This window comes from Nicotiana tomentosiformis, chromosome 10 (assembly GCF_000390325.3).
Source record: "Nicotiana tomentosiformis chromosome 10, ASM39032v3, whole genome shotgun sequence".
Classification (NCBI taxonomy): domain Eukaryota; kingdom Viridiplantae; phylum Streptophyta; class Magnoliopsida; order Solanales; family Solanaceae; genus Nicotiana; species Nicotiana tomentosiformis.
The window spans coordinates 61,220,072-61,239,949 of NC_090821.1; the positions used below are offsets into that span (position 1 = coordinate 61,220,072).

The following is a 19,878-nucleotide window of genomic DNA, read 5'->3' on the forward strand; positions in this document are numbered from 1 at the left end:
CCCTTACGATTTTTCTTGTCGAGACTCTGTTGCCATGAAATAACGAATTAACTTCCTTTGCCTCGAACTTGATAATCATCGTTGATATGTTCAATGACAATGCCCCCCAGTATTCGAGGTTGATTATAAGGAGGCCTTGGATACTGTTGAATTGTTCCAAGTTAGCACGATCAATGGTTGCCTCATTAAAAAACCTTGCCGAAAAACCCATTTGGGACAAAACCGGTCTAAGGGGAAAAAGAGTGCAACGCGTGCTCTCTGGCCTAAAGGCTTCGAGTTGAATAGTCCATCCCTGTCTTTGATCGAATACCTACAAGGGTTAGTTTCGAAAAATAATTGAAAGGGGGGGGGAGGGGGGTTCGCTCCTTAGCAGTAGTATCGTTTTAGCCGTTTATCACACCGAGCTTATAGGATTTCCACTATACGATCGGTATCGGTCTCTGATCGACCTCTGTTCTCGATTGGTAGCCCTTTTAATAACGGACCCAGAGCCCAACTGGTTATCTTCGACTCTTATTTTGGACTGACATCGATTGTGAACATCGACCCAAGTAATAGTTGGGTACTCGATCAGGTTATGCTTCAACAGTCGTGAAGCCATCGAGCTTCGTTCATTTAGACCTTGGGTGAAAGCTTGAACATCCCAATCGTCTGTGACTGGTGGCAGATCCATTCGTTCCATTTGGAAACGAGATACGAATTCTCTTAGCATCTCGTTATCCTTTTGTCTTACCTTGAATAGGTCCGACTTTCTGGTCTCGACTTTTATGGCCCCAGCATGTGTGTGATGACCCAAAATGTCATCTTTAAATTTAATAAGTAATTCTATGTTTTAAGACCTCGAAAAGCACTAATTATCATTCCTCGACTTGCGTGCGCAGTCCATAAACTTTTCTGAAAAGTTTTTATGTGAAAAATGGATTAAAATGTGAAATAGAGCTTTAAAACTCAATTGAGTTGACTTTGGTCAACATTTTGAGCAAACGGACCCGGATCAGTGTTTTGACAGTTCCTCTAGGTCCGTATCGTGATTTAGGACTTGGGCGTATGCCCGAAATCGAATTCCGAGGTCCCTAGCCCGAGATATGGAATTTTGATAAAAAAATTAAAAGTTTGAAAGCTTAATAATTTTTAAGAATTTACTGATGTTAGATTTATTGACACCGGGTCCGTATTTTGGTTCCGAATCCCGGTATAGGTCCACTATAATATTTATGACTTGTCTGCCGAATTTGGTGAGAAACGGAGTTGATTTGACGTGATTTGGAGTCCGGTTGTGAAAATATAATTTTAAGTTTTTTTGAAAATTTCCTTTGATTTGGTGTCCGATTTGTAGTTCTAGGCGTTATTTTTGGCGATTTGATCGCGCGAGCAAGTTCGTATGATATTTTTGGACTTGGGTGCATGTTTGGTTTGGAGCCCCGAGGGCTCGGGTGGATTCCGGATGGTTAACAGATCAAAATTTGGACTTAAGAAAAAATCTGAAATTTTGGCCTTCTGGTGTAATCGCACTTGCGGTCAATTTCCGCAGAAGCGGAAATGCTGGACAGAATACATAAAATTGGGTTTTAGCCATTTTTACTCATTTTTGAGTTTTGAGTCTCGAATTTTAACGATTCCAAAGCGTTTTTTCTCGACTTTGAATTGGGTAAGTGTTCTATAACCAAAAGTGATTATATTTCACAAATCCATGTCTATATTCATCATTTATTTCGGATTTAGATGGAAGAAATTGGAATTTTTGTAAAACTTTCCAAAAATAAAAATTTATGATTTGAAAATCCATTTGACATCGGAATTGGATAATTTTTATATGATTGGACTCGTATCGGAATGGGTGTTCGAATTTCGTAAGTTTTTCCAAGATTTGAGATGTGGGTCCCACTGTCGAATATTTAAATGAATTTCGTATTTTTATCCGAAAAATTAGTAAATTCATATGGAATTAATTCCTATGATTCGTATTGAGTATATCGAATTGTTTGTGAATAGATTTGAAGCTTTTGGAGACAAATTTAAAAGGAAAATCTATGGTCGAGTAATTCATTAAAATTTGCAAATCGAGGTAAGTGTCGTGGTTAACCTTGACTTGAGAGAATAGAACCCTTAAACTATTTGTTATGTGAAATCCATGTGAATGACGTATAGGCAAGGTGACGAGTGTCTATACATCGTCAAATTAATTGTTTGCATAATTACTTGAAAAATCATAAATCGTTTTAAATCATGAATTAATTATTATAATAATTGTTTCTCTCCTATTCTTTGTCAAATATTAATTCTTGAATTTCTGCATTAATTGTTACATGCTATTTGAATTATGTGTCTTAATTGTTATTTGACATTTAGCATATTAAATATTAAACTGCCTATTTTCTCCCTGATTTCCATAATAATTTGTTATTTGTCATCGTTTGTTTCATAATTAAATCATAATTATTGTATGCTTGTTGTCTTATAATTTTATATTAATTATTGTATTTATTGGGAAAATTTCTTCTATAAAAATTGGTAATTGAATATATTGGAGGAGCGGGTTGCACGCCGCAACAGACTTATTTAAAAGTCGATATATATATATATATATATATATATATATATATATATATATATATATATATATATATATATATATATATATATATATATATATATATATATATATATATATATATATATATATATATATATATTGGGGGATCGGATTGCACGCCACAACAGGCTTGATTAAAATGAATATATTGGAGGAGCTGTTTGCACGCCGCAACAGAATTGAATATGAATATATTGTGAGAGCGGGTTGCACACTGCAACGGAAATTGGTAGAAATGATAATTGGTTATGACTGCTGAGTTGGCTTCAATTATTATAAATGAGTTACCTGCTTTATTTCTATTATTTGTTGTTGTTACTAATATTGCGTACATGGTAATGTAAGTGACCCGCCTTAGCCTCGTCACTACTTCGTCGAGGTTAGGCTCAGCACTTACCAGTACATGAGGTCGGTTGTACTGATACTACACTCTGCACTTCTTGTGCAGATTTCGGAGTTGGTCCCAGCGGCGTACCATAGACTTGCTCGGATTTCAGCTACTCAGAGGAGACTTGAGGTATAACTGCACGACGTCCGCAGTTCTGAAGTCCCCGTCTACTTTACTTTAGCTGTGTGTTTATTTCCAGACAGCTTTATTGTATTGAGGTCCTTATTTTTATTATTCTAGAAGCTCGTGCACTTGTGACACCAATTTTGGAATGGTATTTAGACACCGTTATTTTTATGGAATATTCAATATATTTCAGACCTTACTTCCGCATTTGTTCCTTCGCTATAATAAATTTAAAAATTATTTTAAAATGGATAATATTATTCTAACGTTGGCTTGTCTAGCAAGTGAAATGTTAGGCGCCATCACGGTCTGAAGGTAGGAATTTCGGGTTGTGACAGTTGGTATCAGAGAACTAGATTACATAGGTCTCACGAGTCACGAGCAAGCTTAGTAGAGTCTGAAGGATCGGTACGGAGACGTCTGTACTTATCTCTCAGAGGCTATGAAGTTTAGGAACAATATCACTTCTTTCTTATTCTGTCGTGCGATTTTATTCTATCATCGAAGATTGAAACATTCTACTCTTATTCTCTCGCAGATGGTGAGAACACGTAATACCTCTACCGAAGGACAGCAACCAGAACCCCCGGTGGCAACTATGGCTAGGGGTAGAGGTCGAGGCCGAGGTCGTGCTAAAGGCCAAGGCAGAGGCAAAGTAGAGCTCGGTCCAGAGCTCGAGCAGCTACACCTGTTATAGAACCTCAGGTGGATCTTCAGGAGGAAGTTCCAATTCAGAATGTACCAGTTGGACCAGTTCGGGTCCCGGAAGGATTCATAGCCACTCCAATGCTTCAGGATGCTCTAGTCCGGTCGGTGAGTCTTATGTAGGGCATGTCCCAGAATGGTACATTTCCATTGGCACCAGCCGTATCACAGGCTGGGAGAGGAGCACAAACTCCCACTACTCCCGCTCCGGAGCAGATAGCTCCCCAGACTTAGGCTTCAGCAGCCCCGCCAGTTGGGGCAATTCAGCCAGTTATTGCGGCACATATAGGTGATAGGCCCGCCATATCTTTTGAGGCCTTATTGAGACTGGATAAGTTTACTAAGCTCTTTCAGTTCACTTCAGTGGTACACCTTCTGAGGACCCACAAAATTATCTTGAACGCTACCACGAGGTGCTGCGGAACATGGGTATAGTTGAGACCAATGGGGTTTATTTCACTGTATTTCATATGACGGGTTCCGCCAAGAGGTGGTGGAGAGATTATACATTGACCAGACCAGTTGGATCTCCTGCACTTACCTGTGAGTAGTTCTCTCAGCTATTTCTGGAGAAGTTCCTTCCTATCACACTGAGAGAGGAATTCCGCAAGCAATTTGAGCGTCTACAGCATGGAAGTATGACTGTTGCTCAGTATGAGTCCCGTTTTGTGGATTTGGCCCGTCATGCTCTCCTTTTACTACCTACTGATGGAGAGAGAGTGAGGAGGTTTATTGAGGGACTCACTCACCCTATCAGGCTTCAGATGGACAAGGAGACCGAAAGTGAGATTTCTTTTCAGGCGGCTGCTAATGTCGCGAGGAGGATCGAGATGGTTCTTGCACAAGAGAGAGGGCAGAGGTCTGATAAGAGGCCTGTCAGTTCGGTGGTTTCGGTGGTGCCTCGTCTGGAGGCATGGGTAATTTTGGTAGGGGTCATCCTCCCAGACCGTTTCATTCAGCACTTCATGTATCTCCCGGTGCTTCAGGGAGTCACGGTCCTATTATGCATTACTCTGGGAAGCTAGCATTTAGTGTACATTCAGCTCCTATAAGTGCACCACCACTCCAGAGTTACTACATCGGTTATCCGGCCCATCTGGGTCAGCTTCAGCTTCAGCAGCCACAGCATCAGGATGGGTGTTATGAGTGTGGGAACATTGGTCACATCAGGAGGTATTGCCCTAGATTGGCAAGTAACAGATCTCGGCAGGATTCTCGTGTCATCATACCGGCACCGGTTGCTTCACCGCCTGCTCAGCCAGCTAAAGGTAAGGGTCAAACAGCTAGAGGTGGAGGTCATGCCATTAGAGGTGGAGGCCAGCCAGTTAGAGGGCGTCCCATGGACGCAGTTCAGAGTGGTGAGGCTCAGCCTCGATTTTATGCTTTTCCACCTAGGCCTGAGGCCGAGTCATCTGATGTTGTGATCACATGTATTATTCCAGTTTGCCTTAGAGATGCTTCAGTTCTATTTGATCTAGGATCTACTTATTCCTATGTGTCCTCCTATTTTGCTTCATATTTGGTTGTGCCTTGTAATTCTCTGAGTGCTTCTGTGTGTGTATCTACACCGGTGGGAGACTCTGTTGTAGTAGATCATGTCTATCGTTTGTGTGTGGTTACTATTGGTAGTCTTGAGACTAGTGTGGATCTTCTAATTCTTAATATGGTAGATTTTGATATCATCTTGGGTATGGATTAGCTGTCACCTTATCATGCTATATTGGATTGTCATGACAAGACAGTGACTCTAGCCATGCCTGGGTTACCTCGGTTAGAGTGAAAAGGAACTCCTGGTCATTTTGCCAGCAGGGTTATTTCTTATATGAAAGCTCGGCATATGGTAAAGAAATGGTGTCTAGACTATTTGGCTTATATTCGCGATCCCAGTGCGGATGTTCCTTCTATGGACTCAGTGCCAGTTGTTCGTGAATTTCCAGAAGTATTTCCTGCAGATTTGCCGGGGATGCCACCCGACAGATATATTGACTTCTGTATTAATTTGGCTCTGGGCACCCAGCCCATTTCTATTCCACCATACCGTATGGCCCCAACGGAGTTGAAAGAATTGAAGGAGCAGTTACAAGACTTGCTTGATTAGGGATTTATTAGACCTAGTGTCTCGCCCTGGGGTGCACCAGTATTATTTGTAAAGAAAAAAAAATTGTTCTATGCGGATGTGTATAGATTATCGGCAGTTGAACAAGGCCACTATCAAAAACAAATACCCTTTGCCAAGAATTGATGACCTATTTGATCAGCTTCAGGGTGCCAAGGTATTTTCGAAGATTGATTTGAGGTCTGTTTACCATCACTTGAAGATTAGGGCATCTGATGTCCCTAAAATGACTTTTCGGACTCAGTATGGGCATTACGAATTCCTAGTGATGTCATTTGGGTTGACAAATTCCCCAACAACATTTATGGATTTGATGAATCGGGTGTTCAAGCCCTATTTGGATTCTTTTGTGGTCGTATTCATTGATGATATCTTGATTTACTCCAGCAGTCGAGAGGAGCATGAACAACATCTTCGGAGTGTGCTTCATACTTTGAAGAATAATCAGTTATATGCCAAATTTTCAAAATATGAGTTTTGGTTATACCCAGTGGCCTTTTTGGGGCATGTTGAATCGGCAGAAGGCATAAAGATGGATCCTAAAAAGATTGAGGCTGTTCAGAATTGGCCTAGACCTACTTCAGTTACAAAGATTCGGAGTTTCCTGGGTTTGGCAGGTTATTATCGTTGGTTCGTGGAAGGATTTTCATCTATAGTAAGCCCACTCACCAGACTGACCCAGAAATATGTCCCATTCAGATGGTCAGACGAGTGTGAGTTGAGCTTTCAGAAGCTCAAAACTGCTTTGACTACGGCGCCAGTGTTGGTATTACCCACAGGTTCAGGATCATATACGATATATTGTGACGTATCTCACATTGGGCTTGGTGCAGTATTAATGCAAGATGGCAAGGTGATTGCATATGCATCGCGGCAGTTGAAAGTTCACGAGAAGAATTATCCTGTTTATGACTTAGAACTGGCAGCCATTGTTCATGCACTGAAGATTTGGAGGTAATACCTCTACGGTGTCTCGTGTGAGGTATTTACTGATCATCGTAGCCTTCAGTATCTGTTCAACTAAAAAGATCTTAATTTGAGGCAGAGAAGATGGTTGAAGTTGTTGAAAGACTATGATATCACCATTTTGTATCACTCCGGAAAGGCCAATGTGGTGGCCGATGCTTTGAGTAGAAAGACCGTTGGTGAGAGGCCGTTAGCTGCAGATGTTCAAACGTTGGATAATCAGTTCGTGAGGTTAGATGTTTCAGAACCCAGTCGGGTTCTAGCTTGCACAGTCACTCAGTCTTCTTAATATGAGCGCATCAGAGAGAGGTAGTATGATGATCCTTATTTACTTGTCCTTAAGGATACGGTGCGGCACGGTGATGCCAAACAGGTTGTTGTGGGGGAAGATGGAGTTCTGCGAATGCAGGGTCGTATTTGTGTGCCTAATGTTGATAGGCTTCGTGAATTAATCCTTGAAGAGGCACACAGTTCTAGGTATTCTATTCATCCAGGTACTGCCAAAATGTATCAAGATTTGCGGCAACATTATTAGTGGAGGAGAATGAAAAATGATATAGTTGCATATGTAGCTCGGTGTCTGAATTGTCAGCAAGTTAAGTACAAGCATCAGAGACCTGGTGGTTTGCTTCAGAAGTTAGAAATTCCTGAGTGGAAATGGGAGTGTATCACTATAGATTTTGTTGTTGGACTCCCACGGACTCAGAGAAAATTCGATGCAGTTTGGGTCATTGTGGACAGGTTAACTAAGTCAGCACATTTCATTCCAGTGGCAGTTACCTATTCTTCAGAGAGGCTAGCTGAAATTTACATTCTTGAGATTGTTCGCCTACACGGTGTACCCGTGTCTATTATATGAGATCGAGGTACGCAATTTACCTCACACTTCTGGAGGGTTGTACAGTGTGAATTAGGCATGCGGGTTGAGTTGAGTACAATATTTCATCCACAGACAGACGGACAGTCAGAGCGCACCATTCAGATATTGGAAGATATGCTTCGCACATGTGTTATAGACTTTGGAGGCTCTTGGGATCATTTCTTGCCACTTGCAGAGTTTGCTTATAATAATAGCTATCAGTCGAGCATTCAGATGGCTCCATATGAGGCATTATATGGAAGGTGATATCGTTCGCCAGTTGGCTGGTTTGAATCGGGAAAGGCTCGGTTATTGGGTACCGATTTGGTACAGGATGCCTTGGATAAGGTCAAGATTATTCAGGATCGACTTCGCACAGCTCAGTCTAGGCATAAGAGCTATGCCGACCGTAAAGTTCATGATATTACATTCATGGTTGGAGAAAGAATATTACTCCGGGTTTCACCTATGAAAGGAGTAATGAGGTTCGGAAGGAAGGGCAAGTTGAGCCCTAGGTATATCGGACCCTTTAAAATTCTTGAAAGGGTGGATGAAGTAGCATACAGGCTTGCATTACCACCTAGTTTATCAGCAGTTCATTCGGTGTTCCATGTGTCTATGCTCCGTAAATATCATGGTGATCCGTCCCATGTGTTAGATTTCAGCTCAGTTCAATTGGACAAAGATTTAACTTACGAGGAGGAGCCGGTGGCTATTCTAGCCCGGCAGGTCCGACACTTGAGGTCTAAGAGTTATCCTTCAGTTCGAGTGCAATGGAGAGTTCAGCCAGTAGAGGCATCTACCTGGGAGTCTGAGTCGGACATGCTGAGTAGATATCCACACCATTTCTCCAGCACATGTACTTTTTCTAACTCCGTTCGAGGACGAACGTTTGTTTTAGAGGTGGAGAATGTGATGACCCAAAATGTCATCTTTAAATTTAATAAGTAATTTTGTGTTCTAAGACCTCGGAAAGCACTAATTATCATTCCTCGACTTGCGTGCGCAGTCCATAAAATTTTCCAAAAAGTTTTTATGTGCAAAAATAGATTAAAATGTGAAATAGAGCCTTAAAACTCAATTAAAAAAGATTAGTTGTGTGTTTATTTCCAGACAGCTTTATTTTATTCAGGCCCTTATTTGTATTATTCTAGAAGCTCGTGCACTTGTGACACCAATTCTGGGATGGTATTTAGACACCGTTATTTTTATGGATTATTCACTATATTTCAGACTTTAATTTCGCAATTGGTCTTTGTTATTAATAAATTTAAAAATTGTTTAAAAAATAGATAATATTATTCTAACATTGGCTTGCCTAGCAAGTGAAATGTTAGGTGCCATCATGGTCCGAAGGTGGAAATTTCGGTTCGTGACAATGTGCTTTTACGAAAGAATCTACAAGCATAGCTAAAGAATCGATAGAGTTAGACGGTAAATTATGATACCATATCATTGCTCCCTTTGTCAGGGTTTCACCGAATTTTTTCAACAATACAGATTCGATCTCATCGTCCTCTAGATCGTTCCCTTTGATGGCACATGTGTAAGAGGTGACATGTTTGTTGGGATCGGTCGTTCCATTATATTTAGGAATCTCGGGCATGCAAAACTTCTTTGGGATCGGTTTAGGAGCCGCACTCTAGGGGGGAAAGGCTTTTGTGTAAATTTTTGGAATCTAAGCCCTTCAATATCGGTGTTGCCCCCGGGATCTGATCAACCCTGGAGTTATATGTTTCCACCTTTTTTGTCATTTGCCTCGATCCTCCTTTCTCCTGATTCTATTCGTTTGGTCAGTTCTTCGAACATATTAGCAATTTCGGGATTAGTCCCCGATTCTTGCTCATTTGACCTTACTATAGTTGGCTCCATTCCGTGGGTGACTTCTCGGGGTGGACTGGGCTCCGACCTGGTCGCTATCTGGGTTTGACTCTGCAACTGAGCTATCACTACCTGTTGAGCTTGAAACATTTCGAAAATCATACGGAAGCTGATTCCGTTTTCCTCAACGTTATGGGTGTCTCGAGCTGCAGATCGAGTACCACCATGAATGTTATTTTCAGGTTCAGAACGTTGGTATGTCTCAATGGCCATATGCGAATTAACATCTAATGGCACTTCGAATCGAGCTCCAACAGCGTCGATAAGTGGCCTTTTGGCCCTAGGCGTCAAGTTGTTGTTCTCACCTTGAAGGTCAACTTCGTTGTCTATAGGTAAGGCCATTTTAATTGAGAACTCGTCATTGCTAATCCGAAATCAAAGATACTTCCGAAAATAAGCGTAAAATGGTGTGTTTTTGCAGATTTGTATCAAATAATCACTATTATCCTTAGCCCCACGGTGGGCGCCAAACTGTTTACCCGAAAAACGAATATAGTTGAATTTGTACGTAGTTCTAAGGGTATGTGGTATAACTTGACACAAATCATAAGAGTAAGTAGAAATATCGAATATTGATTGTAAAGAATGAAAAATAAGCAAAGTTTAAAAGAAGATGATTTATAGATTAAGCGAGATGAATCAATCTATGAAGCTAAAAAATGATAATTCTTCAATATGGGAGTGTATGATATCTGAGTTACAATGTATGCAAAACTTGATCCTTTACAGAAATATAGCCATCCCTTTTATAGTGGGGGGATCCTACTTTAGATATAATTAAAAATACATAGTGGGAAACCCATGATAAATCAACTTTTCCCTAATTCTCACCGAGATTCTCTCCCTTAGTGCGAAGGGAGTTAGAGCTTACCCGATTCAGAGCTTGTTGCACTTCACATAAGAGGCCCGATACATCACTAGGGACAGCAACATCCTCAACACCAGTAAACAAATCACGGAAGGGGTCCTCCACTTCATGAGACCGGTCTACCTCGAGGACCCCCAAAGTTTGGGCTTCCCGAATCGCCCCTTCGGAAAAAGCAGGGAGAGTGGGCGAGTCTCCAATTACTATTGCCCCAAGCGACTCGCTTGGGGTGTTCTCTTCAGTTCGGAGAGCTTTAGGACCAGCCCATTCAGATATACCCGCCAATTGTTGACTTCGGTGGGAAACATCCTCGATCTCTAATGATTCGGGGACTTTGTCCGAATCCTTCTCCGATGCCACCTCAATTCGAGGCGGAGACACACAAACCACCATCGATCCAGCTGCCTTTGAGGTATCAATGGTTTTCTTCACTCGGGCCATCAGTACGGACCTGTCGTCTTCTTCTTCCTCGTCTTCATCCCTTAACCGCCGAACTGATTCTTCGGTCAAAGGGATGATATTCTTCCTCGGCTTATGAGCCGTCCTCATCTTCAGTTTTGGGTCTTCGAAAGTAGAGGCCCTTTTTCTCTTATTATCCTTCACCGGTTTTGGAACAAAGGCCGAAGCCTCTTCCTCGCCGGACGGGGGCCTCAAAACCGCATCTTTGCCCAGGACTACACATAAGAAAATTGATTAAGTATATGGAAAATGCTTCGTTTGAACTATCAAAGATACGAGAAAAAGGCTTACCATGATTTTTGGCCTCCCATCGGCCCTTTGACAAATCACGCTATGAGCGCTCGGAGTATGTAGAGGTCGAAGCCAGGTCTCGTACCCAGTTCTTAAGGTCAGGAACTGCACCGGGCATCCAAGGAACCGCTGCATCACAAAAGGGGATATCAGTATAAAAGAAACGAAGGAACAAAATAGTAGGAGATAACAACATAGTTACACTTACGCTTCATGTTCCACTCCTCGGGAAATGGCATCTTCTCGGCTGGTATTAGGTCCGAAATCCTCACTCGAACGAACCTACCCATCTAACCTCGATCCTTATCCTTGTCTATACTCGAGAACAGAACCTTGGTGGCCCGGCGCTGAAGTTTTATTAACCCGCCTCCAAAGAGGCGGAGGCTGTACAATCGAATGAGGTGGTCGAGGGTGAAAGGCATCCCCTCGATCTTGTTCATGAAGAAGCGGATCAAAATAACGATCCACCAAAATGAAGGATGGATTTGGCCTAGGTTTATTCGGTATTGACGGCAAAAATCAATGACGACAGGGTCGAGGGAGCCCAGTGTGAAAGGGTAAGTATACACACTTAAAAACCCTTTTACATAAGTAGTGATATCTTCTTCGGGAGCCGGGATTATCACTTCTATTTTCTCCTAGTTACAGTCTTTCCTCAGCTGCTCGAGATGCCCCTCGGTTATCGAGCACATATACCTCGATATTGGCTCACATCGACCGGGAACTGACGAGCCTTTATCGACCTTGAAATCAGAAGTAAGAACACATTCCCCGGGAATATACTCCTCAGGCCGTGGCTCCACCGGTGTTTTATCGGCGGCAAACTATGAAGAAGAAGCTTTTTCTTTTTGAGGAATGATTTTTGATGTTTTCGCCATTTTGGATTTAAAGATCGAAAATAGAAGGAGGTAACAAAGATTTGGTGTTTTTGAAGAAAGATTTTGCAGTGAAAAATCACAGATTTACAGATAAACTCAGAAGATGCAAGAAAGAACTTTATAAAATTTGGAGATTGGAGATGCAAAAGTGATAAATGGTAAAGAAAGGGGCTATTTATAGATTGAGCAACGTCGGTTCAATATCAATGGTGGCCGACCATCGTCTGACACGCATTAAATGCCTTGGTAAACTAAACCGGTGGGACAGCTATCACGTACGTCATGATCGAGCTTGATGCAAACGTCAGCGTATATTTGATCGAGCCGTTGGGAAATCATATCGTTTCTCACCACATCCTTTCCGAGAAACGAGGGGACTATCTGTATACGGTAAAAATCATTTTCAACCTTCGTACGATTGGTGAAGATGGACCGAAGGGTATCTTCATAATATCGAGGTGAGATTTGAAGAAGGCACGAACAAGCTTCGAGTTTCGGAGTCAGATTAAATATCGAGCTCGATGCCATTATCGAGCTCGAGTCCAAATCGAACCATGATGAGAAGCGACGGAATCGATCTTAAGAGCCAGAGGCCAACCAATACCGAGCCCAAGTCAATATCGGACCCCGAGTCGGCATCGAGCTCAAACCCGCATCGAGCTCTAAAACTGGAAACCGACCAATACCGAGTCCGATCAAGATCGAGCTCATAGATAAGAGCCGTTACAGCCGCACTAAGGGAGAGAATCTCGGCGGGAATTAGGAAAAAGTTGATTTATCATGGGTTCCCCACTATGTATTTTTAATTATATCTAAAGTAGGATCCCCCCACTATAAAAGGGATGGCTGTATTTCTGTAAAGGATCAAGTTTTGCATACATTGTAACTCAGATATCATATACTCCCATATTGAAGAATTATCCTTTTTTAGCTTCATAGATTGATTCATCTTGCTTAATCCATAAATCATCTTCTTTTCAACTTTGCTTATTTTTCATTCTTTACAATCAATATTCGATATTTCTACTTACTCTTACGATTTGTGTCAAGTTATACCACATATCCTTAGAACTACGTATAAATTCAACTCTATCCGTTTTTCGGGTAAACATATTAGTAATCGAACTTGGATGGACTTGAACAAGATTTGGAAAACACAACAGGTTTAGATAAGATAGAAAGTAAGGAAGACAGAAGGTGGATAGCGAAGAAGAAATCCAATAGCTGCTCACAATTCTTACTAACGTCATTGGCTGATATATTCATTGCATAGGAATGCCATACTCAATTCTTAGCGATGGGGGTTGATTTGGAATTTTGATAGAAGATATTGCCGAGGTTATACACCAAGTACCAGGGGCGGACCCACGTGGGGTCAAGAGGGTTCATATGAACCCGCTTCGTCGAAAAATAACACGGCGTATATAGGTATATTTTACCTTTCTTCAAGAAAATGCTGCTATGTATCGTTTGTTGACCCCGCTTAGCACAAAGGCATTGTCCAGCCCATTGGCAAAGTGGGTTCAAATTTTCTGAGATGTCCAGAGTTCGAACCCAGTCAGCTACACAAGATACTTTCCCCCCTATATACAACATTTTTCCAGAGTTCGAACCCAGTCATTTTAATAATTTATTTTGTTGACGCTTTTGTATATTTATTTTTTTGTATTTTAAATCCGCTTGATAAAAATCCTTGGTCCGCCATTGCCAAGTACACATGTGATTTTGCTCTGGTAAATACAAGATCTTCCCTTTTTTTTCTTTTCTTTCTAATTTCTCTTTCTCCATTACTTTTATGGTTTAAAGTCATCAAAATTTTCAAAAAGCAACTCTAAAGAAAGAAAATGACTCGAACGGTGCATGTGATTAAAATGAAAGGAAGAGAACAAAGAATACGCCTTTATCCATTTCTGTCGTAAAATTGATAGATGCATATTAAAATAGAGTTTAAATTAGACAGACAGCCATTGTAAATTCTTTTTACATTATTAGGTTCCAAAAGATATAAACAAATAAGATTTCTTAAAATTTGTGATTTGTATTTTTAAAAATAAGATAAATTACCTGCTATAACAAATAATATAAAATATATATATATATATATATATATATATATATATATATATATATATATATATATATATATATATATATTATTAGGTTCCAAAAGATATAAACAAATAAGATTTCTTAAAATTTGTGATTTGTATTCTTAAAAATAAGATAAATTACCTGCTATAACAAATAATATAAAATTATATATATATCATTTAAACCAGAGGCGGATGTAGAGTTCGACCGCCGGATTTATTTGAACCCACAAAGCATAAATTTATGTGTAAAAATTTATTAAATTACAATAAATGGTAGGTTTGAACCCATAACTTAAAATATATAATGATTTTAATATTAAAAATATTGAACACATAGAATCTAAATTTTGGATTCGCCACGATACACTCGTTAGAATATTATGTACTTATCGCAAAAAAGTGCAAAGCACTAACAAGGGCATCTATGCTTTGAGGCATCTTTCACATTATTTTTCTCACCTATAGTATTGGACGGATGCAAGTTGTGACGGTGGATGCAATCACATTCAACTGTCTTATTTTCTTAAATAGATTTATATAATAGCAAAATTGAAATTATATTTTTAACTTCACTTTATAATCATGGTTAAAACGTGAAATTTTGTGTTATTAATTTGAAATTCTGAAATCACTTCTGATTATCCTATAGACTATTATCAAATTATTGCACTAAGGTAGAGAAGAAGTAGAAAATTGTTATCCTTAAGGGTCGTAGTAGGATAGACAAGATCTCTCCCCTCTTAACTAAAGGTATCAGGTTCTAATCAAAACAAAAAGAAGCAGAAAACAGTTGATCTGCTTGCTTTTATCTTTTTGCCTTATCTGTTATATTTATCAGAACTTGACATTTAATAGTGCAACTTTTGTTTCTTTAATTTAATTCCTAATATCCTAATCTCCTACGATTACTTTAATTTAATTCCTATGCTTGAAACTGCAAACCAACGAACAGCATGGTACAAGAGTCTTGTGGTCTAAGAGTAAAAGTTGAAATAAAGAATGGTTAAAGTGTAAAAGTGAACCCAAACTATCTTTAAGGATAATATTATACTCGTAATATTCTAATTACCCCCAAAACTTAAACGTTAAACATTTCTTTTTCTTTCATGAAAAATGTTGAAATTCAAACCAACCTTATATAGGGTAAAATTTTCATTATTTTCATTACACAGACTCTACTTGTTTAATTATACTGGGTTTGTTGTTGTTGTTGTACGAGAAAATATGAGGTAAAATACCGACTGAGGCGGAGCCAAAATTTAAAGTTTATGAGTTCTAAATTTTCCACCAAATTTATAGCTCATTTTAGTTAATGGTTCACAGAATAATTACACATATATTAAATACATAATAATACAAATACAAGATCTAAGTAAAAAGTATTAGGTTTTTTCAAACCCGTATGTAGACTCTAGCTCCCCCCGTCGGTAAATTATTTTACACTTGCAAGAATGTGTAAAAGTAAAGGGAAAAATATAGAGGGGAAGAACAACCTTATTATATTATACTAACAAAATATATAATTTAAAAATCACTATCCATTAACAGCCATAAATGCTTTTGCTTTTCTGTATGCTCTCTTCAAGTACATCCTAAAGCGATTTAAATCCAACTTTATATTTTGTTCTCTAAGATAAATATCCATAATCTCCTTAGACCAACCATTTTCTTGAAGAGCCTTTGGATTTTTGAGCACCAAACTATCTTCTTTTGCAAATTTGTCCACTAAACTGCTTTCTTCAATTCCAATTTTGTATTCCTCATAAACCAACTTCATATCCCTGGCTATTTTCCCAAAACAAAGATCTGAAACTCCTTCTGCTCCTATTGGAATAATTTGAATGAATATTGAACTAGGACGTAGAAATAATGCATGTGTTAGTGCTGCTCCATGCACACCAATCATTGCATGGCTTGAGTGTATCAATCCAAATGATTCATGCAATGATGTGTTTTTTCTCGGCTCGAACAAAATCACCTCGAAACCAATCTGTTCCGCGACTAATTTTACTTCGTCATGGTTCAGTATCAAACGTCCAACACTTCCGTTACGGCTTGCCAGCACGAGCTGAGGTCGAGGCTGAGGCTGAGGTTGAGACAGGGTTCTTAGAGGTTTATGACCGGCGCCATATGTGGTAGCTAGAAATTTATGAAAATCTATTAGGGTTTTGGAGGTTGGTGTTAATTTTGGGTCTATGGTCATAAAACCATGTGACATTAGGCCAAGTGTTGCTTTAGGAAAACAATGTGTGACATTAATCTCCTTGTCAAGATTAATGATGGGGTGTTTGCTAAAGCTTTGTAATAAATCCTTGTACTTTTGGACCCACCAATCTTCCAATTTGGAGATTACAAATATGAAATCTTGATTAGGAAACAAAGAATTAACAGTGATAAATAAGGGAAGGAATCCATCATTTATGTCATGGAAAAAATTTCCAGTGTACCCTCCCACACTGAATACAAGAGCTTGGGCTTTGTGTTGGATCAAACATGTTGGGCTTAATGGGCCTGTAGTTAGAGTAATTTCCTTGATTCGGCCCATTGTGAAATTCTCCCATTTTCTTGGGTAGGGCCTAATCTTTTCAACTGTGATATTTGTGTTATTCTTATTGGTTGGATCCATGTCAGAGAAAGTTGACTCAAATGGGTCAAAAATTGTTGGCCCGTTGATTGAGCAAATATCATAAAAATAATGAGACCTGTCGCAGCTGATTATTGACTTGGATTTTTGTACTGAAGAACCTTTGAAATTAAAAGACAAAACCAAAGAAAGATTGTCAAAAACTTTACATGTTGGCTAGTCATTTTCTTTGAGGAAAAAACAAAGAGTAGGATAGAGAAAAAAAAAGAAAAAACCATCGACAAATTCTTTTGTTAAGACTTACTTTTAACGAAATCCTTTTTTAATATTTTATTAGTACGTAGTAATACCTTGAATATGAATCTTATAACAGTTTATTAATACAGTACTAATAAAAAACACAAAAAAATAGACTAGTATAAAAGTGCCAAAGCGCTACTCTTTGGTCCAATTTTAAAAAGGCAAAATCAGATGCAATACTTCTCTAACCTATCTTTCTTGAAAAGCTCGGTACCCCACAGGTATAAGCCCCAAGATCCTATTTAATTTTTTGCTTTTTTCCCCCTGTTGGAACCTAGTACATTGGTATAAAAGTTAAAATAATGGTTGCAATTTTAAAGTATACTGATAATATAAATTAATTAAAGTACACCGATTTTATTTTTTTTTGCATCGTCAGTGCATGAAAGTCACTAGGCTCTCAAATTGTGGTGTCTACCGCCAAAGATGTGGGGAAAATGAGAATTTTTCACCCTTGATCAGAGATATCTTGAATTCGGGCTTTAGAAATGATTTTTTTTTGTACAAATAGCATGTGCTAGTAAATTTTTGGACTGATAATTAAAAAATAATAGACAATATTTGTCAAGTCATTAAAAAATCACTACTCCCTCCGTTTCAATTTAGACGAGGTAGTTTGACGAGTTTAAGAGAAGAAAAAGACTTTTGAAACTTATCGTCTTAAAAGCTTAAAGGGTAAAAGTTTTGTGGACAATGACATTTGTACGATTATAAAGGCTTCTCATTAACGGTAAAATAATTAAATTTCAATTGTAGAAATGTGTCATTCTTTTTTGAACAGACTAATAAGGAAAATGTGTCATCTAAATTGAAATAGAGGAAGTATTAGTTTATGCAGAGATAAAATTTGGACAAAAATACCCTAGCTAAAACACGAAAAGTTACAACATAATATGTTGGATTATGGAACTCCTGCATATAAACTTCCAGCATATTATGTCGGAATCTCATATGTAAAGAATTCGAACTCCAGCATATTATACTAAAATCTTTTTAGAATTTTAAGGGTGTCATTTCTCATTTCTTATTTTTACATGAAAAAATAGCTAAATTTCTATTAACTTTGAAATTATGACTAATTTTTAATTATCAGCCATGAATTAGACTTTCTGAATTTTTATAAGAGCACGTCCATTTTAATAGTCTTACACGATGCATATTGCGATTAGTAAATTAGTGAGGCAATAGAGAATTTAAAAAATAAACACAAAAAGTAGAATTAGTTTTCCGTAACGGATGCGTGAGAGAGGGTCGGTGGGAGATTGCAATTTGCAGCAATCGCGGAAAGTAAGACTGGTTGGGATGTGAGCAAATAGACACATTACTAAAGACTTTCTTCACTCACTTTTAAGACAATTCAAACAAGGAGTATAATTTGCAGCAAACCATGCAGCATTGAACGTAGTGAATTTTAGTCGAAGGGATAGACAAAATATATAAAATTAAACATATCAGAAAATTAAAAGAAGTTAATACATAATATATTTATATATAATTTATTTTTTTACCTAGTTACACAATGTATTTTGTTCGTCAATGGGTGTCATTTGACACTCCTTCCTATAAAGTGGCTCCACCATTGAGCACATGAGTGTATTGTTCAACTAGTGCTCCAGTCCATTTTTTATCTTAAAGATTCCAAACAAAATATAAGACTATTTTTAACATATATATATATATATATATATATATATATATATATATATATATATATATATATATATAACTTTTTACGAGGTTAATGGGATCTGATGACCCTCTACACTAAAAATAAGTCCGAACGTGCAAGTAAAATCCTAAAATAACTTAAAAATTGTAAATAAACATTAAACTTGAGGAACTCATGAATATGCTCCGTAAATTAGGATTAGCTGCACGTTTCTCCCAGCTTTTCCAGCAAATATCAACGATTTCTAAAAGGATTTAAATTAAAAATATACTGTAAGCGTAAAAATATTTATATTATGATATGTGTTGTTCAACTTGTGATAGTAGGTTATTATCTTTTTCCTAGGTTACCAATTAATTTACATGCTACTTTGAAGTAATCTGTTTGTATAAAATATTTTTTTATACACCGTTCAATGTACGCACAACACTTGAACACTCTGAAAAATGAGAAAGACAAGCATATGTACCTCCATGTTTATGACTGATTGTACGAGGGGTTGAGTCAATAAAAGAATGAAGTCTGGAGAAGAAGAAAAGTTGATTTTGCCCCACCATTATAATCATTAAGACGAAAAGCATGAGTCCCAGAAACGCCATTGTTGGCTTTGAAGCTCTTTTCTTCACCAAATTAATCTTCATTAATGCTATGGGAAGGAAAATGGAGGGGTTTTTACTTTCTTTTCTTTATTTGAAGAAGAAGAAGAGGAGGAGATGCATGACAAGAGAGAAAATTGTTCTAATTTGAGCTACATATATATAGTATAAGGTCTTTTGTCGTATCTGTCAAAAGAAAATATATAAAAAGAAAAGAAAAGCATATGGTCATACTTTGAATAGGTTGAGTTGTCCACTTGGCAAAACGAGGTAGAAAGATTGGGACTTTTTTGGTAGAATAGAAGAGAAATTAAAGGAGAAACACTTGGGGAAGAAAATCTGGATATATCGCTTTCAAGTTGTTGACAAAACTCAAATAAATGGGGTTCAACTTCAACTTCCCAAAGCTCAAATATATTTTGGCATCATTCACGTCAATATTCATATATAGGTTAGATTTCCATGCATGGATTTATTTATTTATGTCTTTCATCCTGTTTAAATTGTTT

The 19,878-nt window shown here is 38.2% G+C and overlaps 1 protein-coding gene across 1 annotated transcript; it reads right to left on the minus strand.

Annotated features, from left to right (window-relative positions):
* Window positions 1–15,544: 15,544 nt before the first annotated feature.
* Window positions 15,545–19,573, minus strand: LOC104111118 (xylan glycosyltransferase MUCI21). The gene is made up of 2 exons (XM_009620728.4): window positions 19,243–19,573; window positions 15,545–16,965 (listed from the first exon to the last, which is right to left on the minus strand). The coding sequence occupies exons 1-2, from the start codon at window positions 19,412–19,414 to the stop codon at window positions 15,755–15,757; spliced, it is 1,383 nt and encodes a 460-aa protein (XP_009619023.1). The 5' UTR covers window positions 19,415–19,573; the 3' UTR covers window positions 15,545–15,754.
* Window positions 19,574–19,878: the final 305 nt, after the last annotated feature.